We start from the raw sequence: 22708 nt of genomic DNA, 5'->3' as shown, positions 1-22708 counted from the left end.
AAAGTTATATTTTACGATCGCGCACGCAGAAGAGCGCTGCGCCAGCGACCGATTTTGTAAATAATTTTGTTCTTTTTTTTTACTTTTGCGTAGCTTTTTTGTTTTTAAGAACGAATGGATGTCTCTCTCTCTTGTCTTGATAGGAAAGACGTGTATTTTCCCGCTGTGTTGAATGTGCTTTTGGTGAAAAATTAAAATTACATTAGAAGGCGATGTTGTTTCAATAGATAATGAGAAGATAATAATAAAAAGGTAACACCACAATTGGCGTCCTAGTGACAGGACTTGCAATCTTCGGATTTGATACAAGTGCAGTTCGGATTTGATACAAGTGCAGTTATTATAAATTTTGGACATTTTATCTAATTTTAACCACTTAATAGCATCAGAAAATGAATTTGGACTAAGTCTCATTCATTTCAATTGTAATGTTACGTGCATGAAATTTACAACAATATTGTATTCCCTGTTATTAATTTGTGTTAATTTTCATTTTCACGCTGAGGAAATTAATTTGGTAAAAAAAATGGGAAAAGGATAACGTTCCATAAAATAATTTGCACGGACGCGAAAGAAAAATTTTGGATTGAAAACTATATTTGACGCTACATTTGCAACATAAGACTGAAAAAAAAATTGGTGAGTACAGAAATTTACATTTTTCCAGTTTCAAGCAGCCATCTGTACTTCCTTTATTCCGATCCATTTATTTCGAAATTATTTTTTCAAATTGTAGTTAAAATTGATTTATTACTATTATTGGAAATGGTGAGTGAAGAGCATATTCACAGTCATTTATTTGTGAGAGGGAAATTTCAGTACCAGTTTAATAATTCCATTTCTAATTAGAAATCATATAGAAATATCCATTTCCATAAGAGAAATTTCAGATTTCAACATATCATATTTAAAAAAAAAATTTTTTTTACCATTGGAAAATTTTATTTGCAATTAATTATGAAAATCGCAAGATGGACGCTAGACGCGTAGAAATTGTTTCCGCGGACGAGCTTAGTGAAAGCGACACATTGCAAAACATGTCCGACAGTCAAATGAATATTGAACTTAATAGGGAGGATGTTCAAGACATAATTTTACCGGATCGATTAAGACAACAACCCCTATATTTAAACAGATATACAGGCGAATGGACAGTGAGTACTACGCGACAAAACGTGACATTGACAACGTCAACTTCAGAACCAGACATCAATCAGGCACGAAAAAATGACGAAACTAAGACACAGGACTCTGACATGCTCAACCAGATTGTGAAGTTACTTGGTGACCAAAACAAAAAATTTGACACTTTAGACAAAAGATTTGACACTAAATTCGATGAACTGACATGGGACATAAAACAAAATTTTGAAAAACAATCGAGACAAATTGCCGACTTGACAGAAACCACCAGTAGTCTTGGAAGGAAATTTACTGATTTATCAGACAAGGATACGAGACAAGAAAAGGTATTTGTGGAATTCAGTGACGAGACAAAAACTGACTTACAACGATGTAATGAGAAATTGTTAACAGTAGTTTTTGAACAACAGAAAACCAGTACCCAAGTTGACGAATTACGACAGTCACACAATTCCGTAAAAACAAACCAAGAACACTTAGACCTGACGATTACAGACCTTTCAGACAGATTAAATGATGTAACATTGGAGCAGAAATCCTTACAGGAAAAGTTAGAAAAGCTTGAAGACAGAGCAGATGTAGCATCTTTAAAGAATGACACAACTCTAGCAGAAAAACTTGTACATGAATGCAAATTATATGATGATTATTTAGATGAGAAGTTTGAGACAATGACACAGATCATTTTAGATAAGACAAAGGAACAAGTAAAGGGAGAAACAGATAATATTCAGAAAGAGGTACGTAAACTTAAAGAGAATGTAATACCAGGTTCGTCAGTGATACCAAAACCCATAACAGACAACCAAAACATAAATGAAAATCATAATAATGCTAGACCCAGCACACAGCCGAAAATAGAATTACCAATGAGTGACACAAATCCCAATGAACCATTTTCAATGCTACCACAAGATCAAAATTACTATCAGACATCACCACATACTATGCACAGTTTGACACAAAATACAGGACCCATAATACCATCGGGAGTAGCTGATGAAACATTAGTACGACATGGATACTTTCAGACATTTTCATGTGATGAGAAAGACAAAGTGCATCCGATTGTTTTCATCCGCTCTTTTGATGGTATTTTCCCGAGACATTGGTTGGAGGCCGACAAAATTCGATATGTTACAAATTTGGTACGTGGAAGAGCCGCTAAGTGGGGAGCAGCAATTAAAAGACAATGTTTAACATTTGAACAGTTTGAACAAGCATTTCTTGAGGAATTCTGGTCGATCACAGAACAGCAAAGTTTAAAACGAGAAGTATACAATCCAGAAATTTACAACCCGAAGAAAGAGACTTTACGACAATACTTTGAACGCTACCTAGACAAAACATTATATTGGACAAAACCAGCAGATTTACCAGACGTAATTAGAACACTTAAAAGCCACTTACCATTTCCTTACCGTGATAAATTAATAGGAGTGTCCGAGGACAACATAAAGAATTTTTTCAGTTATGTTGATGAGATAGATGTTGTTTAAAGAGATGAGATCAGGAATTTCAATCAATTGTATCCGATCCATCCAAGCAATTCGCGTACGCACAACAGAAATGACAGAGGCTATTGGAATCCGCCTCCGACACCACAACAAAACACTCAAAGAAACAATTCGCACTACACTGGGACAAATCCATTCAATATTAGGAGAAACAACTCGCAGCATTGGCAAGGAAACAGTAATTATTACTATAATGGTTATCCGAACAGTAATTACAATCAGAACAATAACAGTTATATTCAAAATAACAACAGAAGAACGAACCGAAATTATAGAGATCAAAGAAGAGACGATAACAGGTACCATACAGGATATTTTCAGAGAAACAACATCCAACAACACCCAAACATGTATTGCAGGAATAACAGTAATGACAATACCAGTTACAGTCATGGGCGAAATAATGTATGGGGAAATCACAATGGACAACCGCCACGACACAGGCAATACAGCAACCCTCAATTTGTACCTAACGGAACTCCCAATGCGACGCGGGGTAATGTCAACAACCAAACAGCTGATACTTGGGTGACGCGCGACAGAAATGTAAATATTATTGAGTTGGGCAATGAACCCAACCTGCAGCAACAACCGAATTTGCCGGAAAACGAACGACGACCGAGCTAAGCGCTCGAGTTACGGTCAATAGGGAGCAGAGCGCAACGGAACCGACGATTTGTTTTCTCAGATATGATGACAGTAAGAAAATAGAAAAAGAATTATATCAGGATGTAGATTTTAATAGTACCAGTAAAACAAAGAAGATTATTCAGGCTATAACACGAGTTATGATTGGTAGTTATGAAGTGGAAGTAATGTTAGATACAGGAGCAGCAGCAAGTGTCATTTCAATGTCCTTATATAATGAACTCGAACAAATAATGAACATACAAACATTGCCAGTACAGAATTGTCACATTATAAGTGCCATCGGTAACAAATCAAAGAATGTGAAATTTCAAGTGCTAATTAACTTCACATTTTCAAATATACCACTCAATTACAGTTTTCTGGTAGTAGACAAATTAGTTATGCATTGCATATTAGGAATTGACTTTTTGAATGAATATCAAGCAATCATAGATTTAGGGAAAGGGAAATGTCATTTAACCGTAAACCAACAACAACTGACAATAGAGTTAACACAGGGTAAAAACTTAAACAGTAAACAAGGTAAATTTGAACAGTTACATTTTCTGTATCCACCAGCAATAAACATATGTGATTTAACTATTAATGAAGCTATATCTCAGGGAATTAAACCTAATAATTTATATGAGAAATGCACAGAATCTGAATATCTGACGAAGGAACAACAACTTGAATTACTTGAAGTTTTGCAGCAATTTGCTGAGGTATTTGTGGAGAAACCTGTAATTATTAGAGGCTATACTTATGAGATGGATGTTAAACCACACAAAACATACTGTAGAACATATTATAATATTCCTTGGTCAAAGAAACCCACAGTTTTGAAAGAGATTGAAAAAATGCAAGCTTGGGGTATCATTGAAAGGTCACATTCACCATATTGCAGTCCGATCCTAGCAGTTAATAAAGAGGATGGTAGTGTAAGGTTAGTGCTGGATGCACGAAAAATTAACGAAGTTATAATCCCAATCAACACACGACCTATTAATTTGGAAGAACAACTTTTAAAATTTCATAATGTACAGTATTTAACCAATATCGACCTCCGCTCATCATTTTGGCAGGTGAACCTCCATAAAAACAGTCGTAAATACACTGCATTTCTATGTGAGGGGCGTAGTTATCAATTTTGTGTTCTACCCTTTGGTCTACGAGTGAGTGCTGGAGTATTTATTGAAGCCTTAGATGCTGTTCTTGGACCACAATTGTTATCGCAAATCACAGTTTATGTTGACGACATTGTCATTACCACCACTACTTGGGAAGAACATGTAAATCTTTTGAAGCAACTTCTGACTAAATTTTCTGACGCAGGTGTCACTATCAATTTCTCAAACACGAAATTAGGGAGGAGAGAAATCAAATTCCTTGGTCACATCATATCAACTGAAGGCATTTATCCAGACTCAAGAAAAATTGATGCAATAAAGAATTTTCCATCCCCACAGAATCGTAAACAACTCAAAGCCTTTCTTGGTCTATCTTCATTCTTCAGGAAATTTGTACCCTACCACCTTCTTAACAGTCCACATCTTCTATCTTTACTCAAAAGAAATAATATCTGGAAATGGACAGAGTTCTGTCAGACAGATTTTGAAGCGATTAAGAATGCTTTAGTTAATGCACCGTTGTTATGTCATCCTGACATGACGTCAGACTTTTGCCTAGTAACAGATGCAAGTTCCTATGGGCTCGGAGCATTTTTATTCCAAATTCATGTAGAAAATGAACAAACAGTCATCAAACCTATAAGTTTTGCTAGCCGCACGCTCACTGAATGCGAAAAGTCATATTCAGTGACCGAGCGCGAAACACTTGCCATAGTATGGGCGTTTCGCAACTTTCGCTACTTTCTATGGGGAAAACGTACTAAGCTTTATACTGATCATCAAGCTCTTTCTTTCCTGCTATCATGCAAGTTATTACATCCACGTCTTGCACGCTGGTGTGCATCACTACAAGAATATGATTTTGATATTATATATATAAAAGGAGAATCCAACATTATAGCTGATGCTCTATCTCGTTTGCCACAAGGCCTACAAGAATTTTCAGATGTGACAGAATAAACATCAGATTTTAAAATTTTACTCATGTATGACGGTACATTTGCACCTTACTACAAAAACATGTGCAGGAAGTTAGCCATATTGCAGGACAATGATCCCAGGTGGATCCAGATAAAGAATAAATTACGTGCAGGAACAGACCCACATCTTGAAAAATATTACACGTTACACAAAGGAGTATTATTCCACCGACGAAACCCTGAATCACAGCATTGGTGTGTTTGCTTACCTGAAGCTCATGTTGATGATTTTATTTTATTTACACACAGAACTTGGGGACACTATGGTGTAACCAAATGTACAGATAAGATTATACAATATTGCTACTTTCCAAATTTAAGGCGAAGAGTATTGAGTAATATTAGGAAATGCATCATATGTCAGAAAGCCAAATATTCTAATCGCACAAGCATGAATGAATTGCACCCAATCATACCTAAGAGGCCATTACAGCTAATTTCTTGAGATATTGCAGGACCCTATCCACGAGCACGTGGAGGAATGAAATACATCCTTGCTGTGTTAGATGTTTTCACAAAGTATTTAAAATTATATGCTTTACGTTCAGTTTCTACCACTGCTATTACCAGACGTCTATTAACAGATTATTTTGTAAGAATAGGAAAACCTGAAGTTATGATCACGGATAATGCAGCATATTTTACCAGTTTAAAATGGAAGACATTTATTGAAGAACAGAATGTTAAACATATTTTAATTTCAAGATTTCACGCAGCAGGAAACCCAGTAGAAAGAACATTTCGAGAATTTGGACAGTTTATGAGAACACACACACCAGAGAAGCACACAAAATGGGTAGAATACCTAGCACCATTTGAACAAATAGTGAACAATTTAACTCACATTTCTACTGGATACACACCAACTGAATTAATTATGGATAAAACAGAAAGAAATGAATGGACAGACCCTCTACCTAAACTTACAGCAACAACAAATCATGTTAGTTTAGAAGAAAAGGTAAGACAAGCTTACACAACATTATGTGACAAAGCTAAGGAAAGAAAGCAGAAATATGACAGAGGTGTCAGGAAAGCACAAACATTTCAAGTTGATGAGTTAGTTTTACTAAGAACACATCCTAAACCCACAAAACTGAAACATTTAAACAGGAAATGGCAGATCTTATACTCTGGACCATACCGAATTGCAAATATTCCACACCCTGGCTGTTATTCATTAGAATATCCATTAACACATAAACCCAGAGGTCTACATCCACACAGACATTTGAAAAAATACATACAGTAAAATGTTAGCCAATGAGGAGAAGATAATTAATATGATATACAGTTATGATGAGCCTACATTTAAGTTATACAGATACTTACAATCTAATGAATGCAGGTAAGTCTAGAAAGCAATGTGAACCATCCAATAGCTAATAAGATATTTGGTTATAAGAGGAGTTGCTATTGAGGCATATACACATTAGAGGAGGCAGAGAACTGAACAGAATTATTTTCTTTAGGAGGCATGTGATAATAGTAATGTTGATATGAGTGATGTGAGTGACTGAATGAGGTGAGTGAATGTAATTTTTGTTTAATAAGAGGACAAATAGTAATATGGAGAGAGGTAAAGTGGTGATGAATAAGAGGAAAATATATATATAATGCTGAGGAATAAGTATGTTATTTTGTGAAGAATGAATAATGGATAGGTGAGAATGTTATGAGTGATTGAGAATATGTTGAGAGGAGAGAAACTAGATTTGAACGCTATATCACATATACTCATGGAATACAGAATGAAAGTAGTGGAAAGAATATTATTTATTGAAAGATTGGTATGCCTGAGATAATAACTTATGTGGTGTCTTATATATTCTTATAACTAAAGGTGAAAGTATAGATTTATGTGGAAAGAATTATTTACAGCAGCCACTGTTGGAAATATACCAGAAGATTTAAATCTATAACACTTTAACACTAATCTAATGGGAACTTGTAATGAAATTTTTGGAGTTATGTAGGCTTGACACTTCAGATTGGAAGAATTATTTAAGACAACATATTTAGCAGTCATCTAGTGACATAATTAAAGCTCGTCTACTGAACTGAACTAATGCACCATTAAATAGAAAGGAGAATAAGGAGAAAACAAAACGTCAGTCCTCTGTTGCGGCTCATACTCTCATCCCTCCCTTAGAAAAATTTATACATGTTGATAAAATATTTGACATTATATAATTCGTGATTATCTGACAGTATGGAGAGACATACACACACATTTATTTATGAATAGAATTTTACAGGTACCACAAGGTAAATACAGAATGGATATACAGCATGGAACGCAGCAGCAATTATCTAAGAAGATTTATTTATCTATTAAGTAAAACATTTATTTATATTACTTGATACTCATGAAAGGAAGGAGATGAACTACACAAACTTTATAGGAACATGATTGACTTGAACTATATATATATATATATATATATATATATATATATATATATATATATATATATATATATATTTTATTTATCATATTTTATTTTGTGTAGTCCATTGTAGGGGATGACTTTACTAGTATTTATGAAGTAGTCAGCAACCATCCCATGAACCTATCCTCCTACAGAGTGCTGTCTTGAAGCTTGAAATATGTGTAAATATTATTCCAGGAGGCAAGATGAATTTTAAGTTGCATATTCTAGCGATTTGCCACAATTATGTTGCAAGTGTAACGAAAGGGAAAGGAACAAAAAAATTAAAAACAATGAGCTAACAAATAAAATAAATAAAATGTATATTGCAATCTGAATGTAATGTAATTCACATGTCAGCACAATGGTATTGAATGTAACGTAAAAATTTACTATATTTTTCATTTAATTCTGTATATGTACTGTATGACAACAATGTATCTCATGTAATGATTAATTGTAAATATTTGTATATTTATGTACTTCCTATATCAAGAAATGTATTTTAAGGAGATGTTAATGAGCTGCAAAGGACTTGTGCATGTAGCACATGATTCATATAAATGCAACTGAAAATGCAAAGAAGAAACCAACATGATGGAACACTGGTCAAGCAATATTTACATAGTGTCAATATGCTTTGAAGTGTATGGTGTTGTGGAAGCCGGCAGGTCTTCAGGTTGGTGTAAAAGACAAGCTCATCACCTGTCGTAGGCAGTGAGGAGTTTCCTGTGCCCTCATTGACCATTTATACCCCGGTAGACGCCACCAAAATTCGACTGCTGGAGATCACATTTTCGTGTTGACACATTGAACAAACTTTGGATTTTTTTTTTTCAAGTCACACGCAAGAGATCCAGGCAGTACACACACACTCAGAATCCGATACTACGTTTAAAGACATTGGAGCAATATAATAGAAACATTTATTGTTCGAATTAATTCCATTGTAAACACGAATCATGTGAACTGAATTCAAACGCTGTGCTAAGCAACGATAATACGCTGCAATTCAAAGACATTAATGTTACGACTCCTAAAGAAGGTACACACCAAAAAGACTGTATACAAAGACTGATATGCAAAGAACATTGTGCTCAGAAATATTTTTTTTGTAATATGTAAATTTCTTATTTTCTCATATATGTATGTACCTATGTAAATTTTCTATACTGCCACGCTCGCTTGCGGAGCGTGTCAGTAGAGGAGGCATTGTAATGGTACTTTGACTTCCGCGCCTCCGCCAATACAAAGTTATATTTTACGATCGCGCACGCAGAAGAGCGCTGCGCCAGCGACCGATTTTGTAAATAATTTTGTTCTTTTTTTTTACTTTTGCGTAGCTTTTTTGTTTTTAAGAACGAATGGATGTCTCTCTCTCTTGTCTTGATACGAAAGACGTGTATTTTCCCGCTGTGTTGAATGTGCTTTTGGTGAAAAATTAAAATTACATTACAAGGCGATGTTGTTTCAATAGATAATGAGAAGATAATAATAAAAAGGTAACACCACACGGTGTTCAGAGCAGTTGAGAATGTCAGAGAAGTACCTTAACAATTCCTCACTGTTTTCCTAATTGGTGAGAGGGAATTTTTTTATTTGGTTTTCTGAAGCACTAATTTTGGGCCATCACTTCATGGATCTTTCCTGTGGAAGTCATATAGAAGTGCCTCAGGTTGTAATATGAAACTTTTCTTAAGTGAAATCTCGATTTGCCTGAAGGCTTTTGCTACTTATCTTCTCATTCTCTAGAAGATTTTTTTAACTTCAGAAAGGTATGTTTTCATTGATGCAGTGCTCTCTCACATTCTGAATCCCACTTTGTGTGTGTGTGTGGCTTGGGGCAGGCGGGCAGTGTGCTTTTTTAAGGGCATCAAATCTTTGATCTTTGTCACGATTCTGCTGTGAAACTTATGCCAAGTGTCAGCCTGCTCTTTACCTCTTGCCTCTTTGCAATTAGTTTCTATGATCTTTTTTGTGTCTAAATTTCAATATGTTTCAAATAGAAATCTTATGCTAAATTTGCCTCAACAAAGTCTTGGACATTGTATTTCTTTCTGTAGAAAAAAGGAGACAGTAGTACAAACCATATACGCTGACGAGCCAGAACATCACGACCACAGACCTACCTGCCCAGGCGACAGCAGCACCGTCTGGACAGGAACGACTGCTGGTCAGACATACACACAATGCGTGTGGTATCGAATTTTCTCATTATGAGAGTACTGAAGGGCGATCTGTTTTAATTGTTAAAAACCATTCAAAAGCCACGATTGTACAAAATACTTTTTATTCGAGTCAGCCGGTTTCGACAGTCATCTTCAGGTCTTTTGATTTTTTTGTAGTAAATCATGTTCATTTTATGCTGAACCTTGTGCACAAGATGTCAAGTGGATGAAAACTCGGCACATTCAGCAACGACAAACGTTTCAAATGTGCTGAGTTTTACCCACTGACATCTTGCACACGAGGTTCAGCATAAAATGAAAAAGAAAGAGAGAGAGAGAGAGAGAGAGAGAGAGAGAGAGAGAGAGAGAGAGAAAACTCCTTGAAGATGAAAGCTAGCACTGTAGAAACCAGTAATCTCGAATAAAAAATATTTTGTGCACTGTTGGTTTTTGAACGATTTTTAGTACATAGTATCACTGATTGTGTTGTCCGCATGTGTGATGGGGAAAGCGCACGATCCATCCGAGTTCAACCGAGGGCAAAACGAGACGGCTCGGAGGCTCGGCACGAGCATTTCAAAAACTGCACAACTCGTCAGGTGTTTGACGAGCGCTGTGGTGAATGTCTCTGACGTGTGGCGAAACCAAAGTGAAACCACCGTACGTCCATCTCATCAGAGATCCCGTAAAGTGAAACCGTGTCCAGATGTCACGGGTTTGGGTCGCCACACCTCGTTACGCGTGTCGGAAATCGTAGGACGGGCAGACTGGTAAAGCAGAAGAGGCAGCAAACTGTGCCAGACCTAACATCGGACTTTAATGCCGGGCAGAGTACAAGTGTGTCCGAAAACACACGGTGCCGAACACTCCTAACAATTCCCCGCATCTCGAGGCCGCGAGTGTGACGGAACGGTTCGAGAACTCGGTGTCAAATTCCAACTGGTGCACCGGCTCCCCAACTCGTCCGACCCGAACCCGATCAAACACGTCTGGGACGTAATTGAATGTGGCGTCAGAGCTCGTCACCCCCGCCCTGGGAATTTACGAGAATTATGGACTCGTATTGTGCCAACTCCGTCCAGTGACCTACTGAGGTCTCACATCTTCCACACCACAGTGTGTCGCTGCTTTTTATCTGTCAAAGGTGAACGTACTGGCTATTAGGGAGGCGGTCATCATGTTCTGGCCGATCAGGCAGGGTACACGATTTTAAGGAGGTCTAGGTGAAATTGTGTGTTCTGAGGCAACTATCTTATTCTGCGCGTAGGCCACTCTAACGTTACGAGAGAATATCGTAAAAGAAAAATTTGAAAAAATTATTAGAACGGCTGTGCAGCCCGTAATCTGGACGTACCGTCCGCTCGCCCCCGTAGTCCTTGGTCTCCTTGTTGAAGTAGTGGAAGTACTTGACGGTGGGGTAGCCCTTCACCTCGAAGGCGCCGCACACTGCGCCGAACTTCGTGCAGTCGACGGCTGCGAACTCCACCTTGGGGTCGTCGCGGAACCGGGCCGCGGCCCGGACGAACTCCGGCTTGGCCCTCTTGCAGTGGCCGCACCCTGAATGCGGGAGAAATGCACACGTACCGGTCACTCTCGACTGTCCGAGCGCGGCATTTAGAAGGAAATTCAAACTCGTCGTACCCAAAATCTCGAACTGTAGACCCCGACCGACTACAAGCCAGTCGAGTAGAGCGAGACCTGAGGAACGGAGTAAATGTTTTTCTGCCCGACCGGAACTTACACGGTGTATACTGAGAAACCGATGGACCTTCAGTATGTCAGAAAGTTTCATCATATTTCTCTATGTTGTACATATTTCATGGGTTGTACTGAGAATTGCTGTTTTATATTTCTTTCATTTGCTCCTACAATTTCTCTCTGTATTCACCTTTTAGGCTGAACTGCCGTATAAACAGAAATAGGAAATGGAACTGCTATTGTTTTACAAAATATAATTTTAGTATTTTCATCACCTTAGCTATTAATGTTCTGTTTACAGTTCCAAAAATACATTGGAATTACACAAGGTTTTTGGTTCAAATGGCTCTGAGCACTATGGGACTTTACTTCTGAGGTCATCAGTCCACTAAGAACTACTTAAACCTAACTAACCTAAGGACATCACACACATCCGTGTCCGAGGCAGGATTCGAACCCGTGACCGTAACGCACAAGGTTTTTAAACTGAATCTTTATCTTCTAGATAACTTACGCGATTTCTAATACAGGTAAAACTTGTTTTATTATCTTGTGATAAATGACAACGTTTTATCTTTCAAATAATGGAAAATTCAGGATGGAATAATCACAATATTATGAAAGGGATAGATTGTTACTCGGCATACAGTGAAGACGACGAGTCGTAGACGAGCACAGTGAGAAGACTGCTAAACAAGAGTGCAATCAACGAAATGGCCTTCTCCTGAATAGACAATACACACACACACACACACACACACACACACACACGTGACCACTGCCTCTGGCTGCCAATACCAGGCTACTAGCAACTGTGCACGACTAGAGATGCAATCGGGGTGGTGAGGGTAAGCAATAGGAGGGGGAGGAATAGCAGGGTAGGGGACAGTAAAGAGCATACAGAGACGGGGTGGGAGAAGGGCGAGCAGCTAGGTGCAGTCACGCGTGTGGGGGGGGGGGGGGGGGGGGGCAACAACAGATGAGAGAAGTAAAATGACTTTGGGTGCACTGGTGGAGCAGAAGACTGTGTAGTGCTGGAGTGGGCACAGGAAAGGGGATAGGTAGATCAAGGATAGTGACCTGACAAAGATAGAGGCCAGAGGGGTTACGGGAATGTAGGATATATTGCAGGTAGAGTTCCCACCCGTGCAATTCCGAAAAGCTGGTGTCGGCAGGAGGGATGCGGGCGGTACGATCTGTGAAGCGGTCACCGAAATAGAGAACGTCGCGTCGGGCAGTGTGCTCGACGACCGAGTGGTCCGGCCGTTTCTCGGCCGCAGTTTGTCGGTGGGCATTCGCGCGGACGGGCAGCTCGTCAGCTGTCGTGCCCGCACAGAACGCAGTACAGCAGTCGCAGCTCGGCTCGTAGATCACGTGACCGGTTTCACGGTTATCGCCGGCCGTGACGGGACAGGCGACATTAGTGACTTGACTAGAGTAGGGATACCGACCGCGAAGTGAGGGAGCGGGGATCGAGTAGGGACTGTCGAAGAGGATACCGCGTAAGTTCGGTGGGCGGTAGAATACACTGTGGGAGGGGTGGGAAGGATAGTGGGTGGGACATTCCTCATTTCGGGGCACGAAGAGAGGCAGTCGGAACCCCGGTGGAGAAAGCGATTCGGCTGCTCCGCACCCGGGTGGTACCGATTTGGGAGGGGAATGCTCCTCTTTGGACAGACGGCTAGACTTTGGGAGGCAGTGGGCGACCGAAGAGATAAGGCACGGGAGAGCTGTTTTGTACGAGGTAGGGAGGATAATTACAGTCTGTGAAGACCTCAGTGGGAACCTCCACACATTTGCAGAGGGACTGCTCGTCACTACAGATGCGGCAGCTACGAGTGGCTAGGCTGTACGGAAGAGACGGAGTGGGTGGCAGCTGTCGAAGTGGAGGTCTCGCTTTCGGTCGGCAGGTTCGATGCGGACGAAGGTACTGACGTAGCCGTCACCGAGGTGGGTGTCAACGTCGAGGAAGGTGCCTCGTTCGGTCGAGGAACGGGGAGAAGGTGTCGAGGTTCTGGAGGAATGTGTACAGGGTGTCCTCACCCTCGATCCAGATCACGTAGGTGACATCGACGAATCTGAACCGGGTGAGAGGGTGAGAGGTTTGGGATTCTGGGTTGTTAGGAAGGGTTCCACTAGATGCCCCACAAATAGCCCGGCTCAAGACGGTGCCATGTCGGTGCCCACTGCTGTACCTCGGGTTTGTTTGTAGGTAATGCCTTCACGGGAAAAGTAACTGTGGGTGAGGATATAGTTGGTCGTGGTGACCAGGAAGGAGGTAGTAGGTTTGTAATCTATTGGGCACTGGTCAAGGTAGTGTTCAATAGTGTCAAGGCCACAAGCATTAGGGATGTCAGTGTACAGGGAGGTGGCGTCCCTAGTCGTGAGCAGGACACAGTACGGCAAAGGAACGGGAAGTGTGGAGGGTCGGTGGCGGTAATGGTCTGTGTCTTATATAGGAGGAAAGGTTGTAGGTAATAGGATGTAGGTACTGGTCTACGAAAGTAGAGATTCTCTCGGTGAAGGCACAGAAACCGGCCGTGATGGGGCATCCTGGGTGGTTGGATTTATGGAGTTCAGTAAGCATGTAGAAGGCAGGATTGAGGGGAGTGGAGAGAGACTATGGGGAGAGCTTCTGGCATGGGCCTAAGGACTGCAGATCCTGTCTGATTTCTGGAATGGGGCCACTGAGACAGAGTTTGTAGATGGACAAATCTGACAGCCAGTGGAGTCATTTTGTCAGGTAATTCCTGTGGTTCGAAACAACAGTGGCGGATCATTTGTCGGTAGGTAGGATTATTAGGTCGGGATTAGTTTTTAGGTAGTGGATTTATGTTTCGCAACACTAACTGCCATTATTTTTGTTTTACCAGAAAAGATTTTCATACCCCGTTCCTTTCAAAGTGATCTCAGCTCGTAGACAGTGGTTTGCAGTTTACTTCGTTAACCTTCATGTATAATTTATGTGTCACAAGCAAGTTAACGAGAATTAAAGACTACACGAGTGTGTGTCTGTGCTTCGTGTGACGCTTTTACACGAGGGTGAACCAACAATTTACAGTTACTCAAGAGGTTACCAATTTAAATATTAATGTGGTGACAGACTAACCCTCATTTAATGCTCCAATTTACGTGGATTTTATGGGATATTTTTGAGCCAATTTTTACTTTTATTGTCTGTGCTATGGCTAGGGTATATTATCTTTTTTATGCTCCAGAAAATTAGTCTATCTATACAAACAAACACCACAGTAGAGTGTATAACTGCTGTACGGGGTTTAATTAATTATTATGCTCTATTCTTTTTCCTGTCAGTTGTCTTGGACTGGCCTTCCTATAATTGTCTGCTCCTCTGAAAGAAGTGCTTAATCTATTACCGGTACTACTCTGCCAGACAGACCGAATAGCAAACACGTTGAAACTTGACGAATATTCATTATCCTTACACACTACGGATATGCTTGTCAACATCTGTTCTCTTATTAAAAGATAGAATTCCTCCAATAGAAGAAGAATACACTAAATCGACTTCACTGCAAACACAGTTCAGACTGCAGACGACCGAAGCAGTGCCTCGATAAACAAAGTGTCCCTATTTCTCTGTCGCAGGTGATCATCACAGTGGCCACTACAGAACTATTTGGTATTGGATTAGTGCGCAACTGGTTTTTGAACTCTGTATGCGTGCACACCCCCCCCCCCCCCGTCCCCCCCCCCCCCCCCCCCCACCTTTTCAACTCGCCCAATCAGCTCGGTTGTGGCGAGGGAGCACGAGCAGTCTACTACAGCCGTTTCGCCACACTCTGCCGGAGGCGAGAAAGTTGCAGCTCTCACACGGCCCCACACTCTGTGACGCTCTGATGTGCGAGGGACAGTGGGGGACAGATCTGAGTGTGGGCTCAAACCGGCCCACACTAACTGAATGTCCGAAGCAAAGTCATATTTCAGAACTACCGACGAAATAAATCCTTACAAATTACAGGTTTCTGTCGTGCAGTCATAATCGGGTGCCGTGTGACCGGATGACCGAAACTAGTACTTAATAAGGATTTATTTCGTCACTAGCACTCGGCAGTTTTGGAATATGACTTTTTTTTCAAATATATGCTAGCTGTGGGGCACCACTTTCAAAAGATATACTGGCAGAATATAGTTGGTAAGCACACAAATTTGTGGCTTCAGTCTCATTTCATTTGTGTTACCTCCGGGAGAAAAAAAAATGTACTCAGCAATTTGGCCTTCAGTCTGAAAAATGGTCTGATGCAGGTTGCCCTTAACTACTGCAACCTACACCCAATTTGGAACTTCTCAGTGTATTCGTGCCTTCGAGTCTCTATAATTTTTACACCCCACACGTCCCTCCATTTCCAAAATGACGACTCCTCGATGGCTCGAGGTGTGTCCGATCAGCCGATTCCTTTTTTCAGTCAAGTAGCGCCATAAAGTGCTTCTTTCTCCAGATTGACTAACAAGGGATACCTCGAGTGTGAGGTCCCAAAAAGTCAGCGACCTATACGGCATTCGGTGCCCCACGTATCGTCTACCACACAGCCACAATATCGGTCGTTAATGTCGACAGGGGACGGGACTGGAGCTATCTGACTGTGAGAACAGCTGTGCAGCACAGTCAAACTGCTCAGTCGACGAGTAACTACTGCACTACTGTTGTCGAAGCAAAGCTGGGCAACGACAGCGATAAACGAAGCGAACGGTGCATTATATCTACAAAAACAGTTGCCGAAGCTGACACTCGGTCGGAAAGGAACCCGAGGAACTTCACAGAGCGAGACAGAAGGGGCAGATGAAATATTAGCATTTCTGCGAGTTAAGTCCGTGGAACGTGGGGTGTCGTTTACACTCTATTGTGCAGATAATGTATATGAGCAATACAACAATGACAATATGTGCTTAACAAGTGAAAGTGATGATAACGAAACAGGTGTCGAGCCACGTAGTTCGTCATCCTTCTCAGATTTCACGTACCTTTGCAGCAATACGACCGTGTAGTGCATAAGAAAAACTACGGATATTCAGAGGAGGACAAGGCACACTTGTTATAAAAACTGGTATTTACACGGTTTGAGGATGCTCGACACAATTTAGAGGACGGCAGGAAAATGCACGCGTATAAAGGTACTAAAATTTGCAAGCTTTCAGAACTAATGGCTCCTTCTTCTTAGCAAGGGTTGAAGGGAGAGGGAGACGGGTGAAGGAAGAGAACTGGTGAGATTTAGGAAAAGAGGTAGCATTCAAAACAGACACCTGCACCCACGGGTCAGGGTGAAGCAAAGCAAGCAGTGCATCGTGCGTGAGAGACGGAGGCGAGCGAGTGTGCCGGGACTTACCCCAGTTCACTGCTAGTAGGGCCACATCACCTTAACGCGTCTGCGCGTAGCGAGCAACTATTGCACCGCAATTAAGTATGAAATTAAAAATCAAAATTTATGTTTAAAACTTTGTTTAAATATAGTTCAGAGTAATAATGTTCCAAATATCAAGTCTTTATGTTCTAGACTTAACACTTTACATAAAAATGCAGTTTTAAGAGAAAAATAAGTGGCGCTAAATAATGAAGCTAGAAAGCCAGAATTTGGTCAGAAGGTGCAGTTAGAGCTCATAAATAAGTGGACGATAAAACATAGCAAATGATAGAGTTAATCAAATTTGAGAGTTGTAGTATTAACAACTGCTGGCATAAGTGCCAGTGAAGATACGGTTCAGAGGTAACGATCTACCATTAGGTCCACTATAAAAATTCTAGAAGGCAAAGTTTTCAATCTAGCGAGCTGAAACTTTTTTGGTGATTTCAAACAACTTAACTGAATACAGATAAAAATTAAGAAGTTTCTGAAGTAATTTGTAAAAATATTATTAAAGATTGTGTGTCCGAGATAGCGGTCATTCGGATGCTGCTGCAGTATGCAGATAGCCGTAGACAACAGATGTTCCCTCAGTCATCTGCTCCGGCACCCATATAAGTACAGCCGGAGAGGCAGTAGAGGACTTTACTTCGGATTCAGCTACTGTACGATCCACGTCTGTTAAACGTCAGATCGCGCTCTGCCCCGGATGACGTCAGAGCCGAACTGTGACAAAGGGCGTATTTTGCGGTAAAAACGGATAGTGAACTTGCGAGGACTGTACACTGTCCCGGATCGCTTCAAATTCGCCAAAGTAACTGTCAGTGTGCCGTCCGTGTGAATTACAATTCCACGTGGCAAGTGGTGACTTTATTTCCACTTTTATGGTGAGCATTAATTTTGAACATTTATTGCAAACTTTCATCAAATAATTTTAGTCAGGGCGAAAGACCATCTCGTAGGAACGCACCGTAGAGGTCACCTCGAAACTGTTAAATGTGCTGTTAGAATAGAAAGACTCGTTTTCAATTGAACATAGTGAATTTCCTAGTGTTTTATGTGAGAAACTTTGTGCAATATAATTTTTAACTGAAACTATATACCTTTATTTAAATCACAGCCCTGATCCTGCAAAGAAATAGGAGAATAGAAACTTTTCTTTCAGTGGGCTGGACCAGAATGTGGCTGTGTAGACTGGAAACTAAGGTCAGTACGTTTCCCTTCGCTTTTTGACTGACCACTAAATCAGTTGCCAGGTTCGTGTGAGTAAGACTGTATCAGTAAATTTTACTCGCCACAAAACAAGGGGAGACATAATGGATAGGATGAGAAGTAAATACTGATTGTTGGGGACTGAACTGGACAAGGTTTTAAAAATGGGAACTTAAAGGTGCAAGATGGGGTAATTTGCTAGACAGCGATTACTACCAAAACATCTCGCACGAGTTATTAAGAGTAGAAAGCTACGTGCTTCGTACGTCACGAAGGTGGTAGAGGGTTAACGAAAAATAGTCAGGTCAGAAAATGAGAGATACAGAAACTAAAACGGGGTGAAGAAAGGAATAGTTACTGAGAATAAATATTGAGGTCTAAGAAATTAACGTAAATTAAGACTAGGTGGCAGGGTGAGAAGTGAAGACACGTTCCCCCAGAGTACTGAGAAAATGATGTACGGGGGAAGAATACAGATGCCACACGTGGTGAAGCAGGCACCGAGGTCACGACTGTCACGTTGCGGAGCACGCTCTCCGTCAGGATGTCGTGTGCTGCCAGTGTAAGCCGTGCCCCCACGCCCATTCGTCCCGACCGATAACTCGGTAGTTGTCGTGCCGACGTAAGAGGCCGAACAGTGTTTACGTAACAGCTGGTATACGGAGTGTGGTTCCACGATCCACAAACCCAGTCACCCGGGCCGTCCCGTACTTGCTGGCTTCAAATAACCCGTCAAACATATCTGCCTTAGTCGATTAACACGTGCAACCACAGTACAAAGATTTCCCTCCTATATTAAAGAAACCGACCACTTCTTAAATCAGCTGAAATACTTGTCTGTTCCACTCCCACCACAAAGCTCACTCGTCACCACTCGTACCACCTCCCTCTGTACCGACATCGCCCTCGTACGCGGTCCGTTCGTTGCTCGACATTTTCTCAGTCGGCACCTACCCGATTCCACACCTGTGGCATTCACCTTAATCGACTTTACACTTACCGACAACTACTTTACTTTTGAGGAGCAGACATACAAACCGATCAGGGGCACAGCCACAGAGACCGGGACGGCTCTTTCCTACGTCAACCTTCCCTCGGGTCACTCGGATGGGGTTTTCTGGGGACCGGCTGCCATCAGCTCCCACCTTGTTTTAGATACACTGAGGAAATCTTTACCAGGTAAAATTCCTGGACACTCTAAATATATTCTTCCAATTAAATTTCACACACTCCTATTCTGAATTCAGTGCCACTTTCCTTGACATTTAGCTCATCCTCACTGAAGGTCAGCTACACACACTTCTGTCTCACATTATACTTAATAACAAACAATAGTATTTACTACCTTTCCAAGTCAACATTCCCTCCCGTACGGCTTTGACGTTTGAGGCAAAAGTATCTGTCCAGATGCAGACTCTTTACAGCAAAACATCTACATCTGCAGGGTTACGTCGCAAATCACGGTTAAGTGCCCCACAGAGGATTCGTCGAACCACCTTCACAATAGTTCAAAATTGAATGCCGCTGTCTTCCTACGAGAAGTCCGATTTCCCTTATTTTATTACGGTGATAGTTTGTCCCTACGTAGGTCGGCATTAACAAAATATGTTAGCATTCGGAGGAGAAAATTGGTGACTGACATTTGGTGAGAAGATTTCACCACAGCAAATATTGCCTTCGTTTTAATGCTGTCCACCCCAAATACTGTATCACGTACGTGACACTCTCCCCCCCATTTCTCGATAATACAAAACGTGCTGCCCTCCTTTGAACTTTCTCTATATGTACTCCACTAATCGTACTTTGTAAACGTCCCACACTATGCAGCAGTACCGCAAAAGAGGACAGACAAGCACAGTGTAGGCAGTCTCTCCAGTAGATCTGTTACCTCTTCTAAGCGTTTTGCCAACGAAATGCAGTCTTTCGTCTCACAACATTTTCACCGTATTCGCACCTCGGTCTTCACTGGACGTAATTAGCCCACCGGCGTAGTTTGGAAGCAGATTTTCTGGGCCGTCACATCTAATCCCGGTACTGCTGATCCGTCCAAAAAAAACAACTGAGGACTACACCACCTGTCACTCAGAATTACTCTGGTCTCGGATGTATTAATCAGCTACTTTGACTAGGCACCGACTCCCAAAAATCGTGTCCCGAAACGAGGTCCATTCTGTCTGACATTTTGTCTGCCACACTTCGAAATAGCTTTCTGTCGCCCTCCCGATCTCTGCGATTCCCCGGGTGGCTCCTGCCCGTACGACTGTTCCCACTCTCAGATTTGTTCTGTGCACCCTCCTACCACCACCTATATAGTAGACTTTTAACTGGCAAAACACGTAATACCGTAGGGAGAGCCACGTGTGAAACGACAAGTCACATACCAGCTGTTACGTAAACACTGTTTGGCCTCGTACATCGGCACGACTACCACCGAGTTACGAACCGAGATGAATGGAGAGGGGCACTCGGCGTATACTGGCGACACAATATCCTGCTGCAGAGCACGCTCTACAACACGATGTCGTGCCTGTTTCACCACACGTAGCATCTGGGTTCTTCCCCCAGACGTAATTTTCTCAGTACTCGGAGGGGAACAAGTGCTCATTTCTCACGAGCCACCTAGCCCTCATTTACACTCATTTCTTTGGTTTCAGCATTTACTCACAACTTTCTTCACCCCCTTTTAGTTTTCCGTATATCTCATTTCCCAACCTGACTATTTTACGTTACCCCCCTATCGACCTTGTGACATTAAAAGCACTCAGTTTTCTGCTCTTATTAACTTGTGCACGATGTTTCGGCAGTAATCCCCGTCTTGCGAATCACCGCATCTTCCACCTTTAAGTTCCCATTATTCAAATCTTGTCCAGTTCAGTCCCCAACTATCAGTTTTTCCTTCTCAACACTTGCATTGTGTCTCTTTTTTTGAACTCTACCTCTTTTTCTAAATCTCACCAGTTCTCTTCCTTCACCCGTCTTCCTTCACCTCGAATCCTTTTGCCAGAAGAAGGAGCCATTAGCTCTAAAATCTTGCAAACTTCAGTAGCTTTATACGAGTGTGTTCTGCTGCCACTTGCAGAGTAGAGCGTTTATTTATCCAGCTACATTGCATTTTCAAATCTTGACTATTTTTATTGACATATCAGCCCACTCATTTCTCTGTGTTCCAGTCCACTGTCCGGCAGTCACCGTATCGTCGTCACCGCCATCGTATCTCCCACCCAAAAATGTTGGACACCGCCTGATGAACTGATGAGTCACCAATTTGTTGAGTAGGGTGCAAAACCTGTAGAGGGAGCTTTAGTCTTGAATACAGCAAGCAGTTACGAGATGAAGAGGCTTGCACAGGACAGAGTTCTGCCGAGAGCTGCATCAAACCAGTCTTCAGATTGAAGACAACAGCAACTACTGAGACAACAACAACAACAACAACAACAACAACAATCTGTTCCTGTATAAAAAAATATAACCAATAATGTATTCAAACACATATTATCTTGTTTATACCTGAGATTTCTTCCCCCATGAACCATGGACCTTGCCGTTGGTGGGGAGGCTTGCGTGCCTCAGCGATACAGATGGTCGTACCGTAGGTGCAACCACAACGGAGGGCTATCTGTTGAGAGGCCAGACAAACGTGTGGTTCCTGAAGAGGGGCAGCAGCCTTTTCAGTAGTTGCAGGGGCAACAGTCTGGATGATTGACTGATCTGGCCTTGTAACATTAACCATAACGGCCTTGCTGTGCTGGTACTGCGAACGGCTGAAAGCAAGGGGAAACTACAGCCGTAATTTTTCCCGAAAGCATGCAGCTTTACTGTATGATTAAATGATGATGGCGTCCTCTTGGGTAAAATATTCCGGAGGTAAAATAGTCCCCCATTCGGATCTCCGGGCGGGGACTACTCAAGAGGACGTAGTTATCAGGAGAAAGAAAACTGGCATTCTACGGATCGGAGCGTGGAATGTCAGATCCCTTAATCGGGCAGGTAGGTTAGAAAATTTAAAAAGGGAAATGGATAGGTTAAAGTTAGATATAGTGGGAATTAGTGAAGTTCGGTGGCAGGAGGAACAAGACTTTTGGTCAGGTGATTACAGGGTTATAAATACAAAATCAAATAGGGGTAATGTAGGAGTAGGTTTAATAATGAATAAAAAAATAGGAGTGCGGGTTAGCTACTACAAACAGAATAGTGAACGCATTATTGTGGCCAAGATAGACACAAAGCCCATGCCTACTACAGTAGTACAAGTTTATATGCCAACTAGCTCTGCAGATGATGAACAAATTGATGAAATGTATGACGAGATAAAAGCAATTATTCAGGTAGTGAAGGGAGACGAAAATTTAATAGTCATGGGTGACTGGAATTCATCAGTAGGAAAAGGGAGAGAAGGAAACATAGTAGGTGAATATGGATTGGGGGGAAGAAATGAAAG

At 41.4% G+C, this 22708-nt stretch overlaps 1 protein-coding gene across 1 annotated transcript in view; it reads right to left on the bottom strand.

The window, feature by feature from the left end:
* The window catches only part of LOC126214870 (protein disulfide-isomerase A5), a 175671-nt gene that overhangs the window by 28192 nt on the left and 124771 nt on the right, over positions 1 to 22708 (bottom strand). Inside the window, exon 8 of the mRNA XM_049941517.1 lies at positions 11355 to 11557. Coding sequence (XP_049797474.1) covers positions 11355 to 11557 — 203 coding nt within the window. The remainder of the gene's footprint in view (positions 1 to 11354; positions 11558 to 22708) is intronic.

This window comes from Schistocerca nitens, chromosome 12 (genome assembly GCF_023898315.1).
Source record: "Schistocerca nitens isolate TAMUIC-IGC-003100 chromosome 12, iqSchNite1.1, whole genome shotgun sequence".
Taxonomy (NCBI): Eukaryota; Metazoa; Arthropoda; class Insecta; order Orthoptera; family Acrididae; genus Schistocerca; species Schistocerca nitens.
This window is presented reverse-complemented; position numbering and strand designations above follow the sequence as displayed.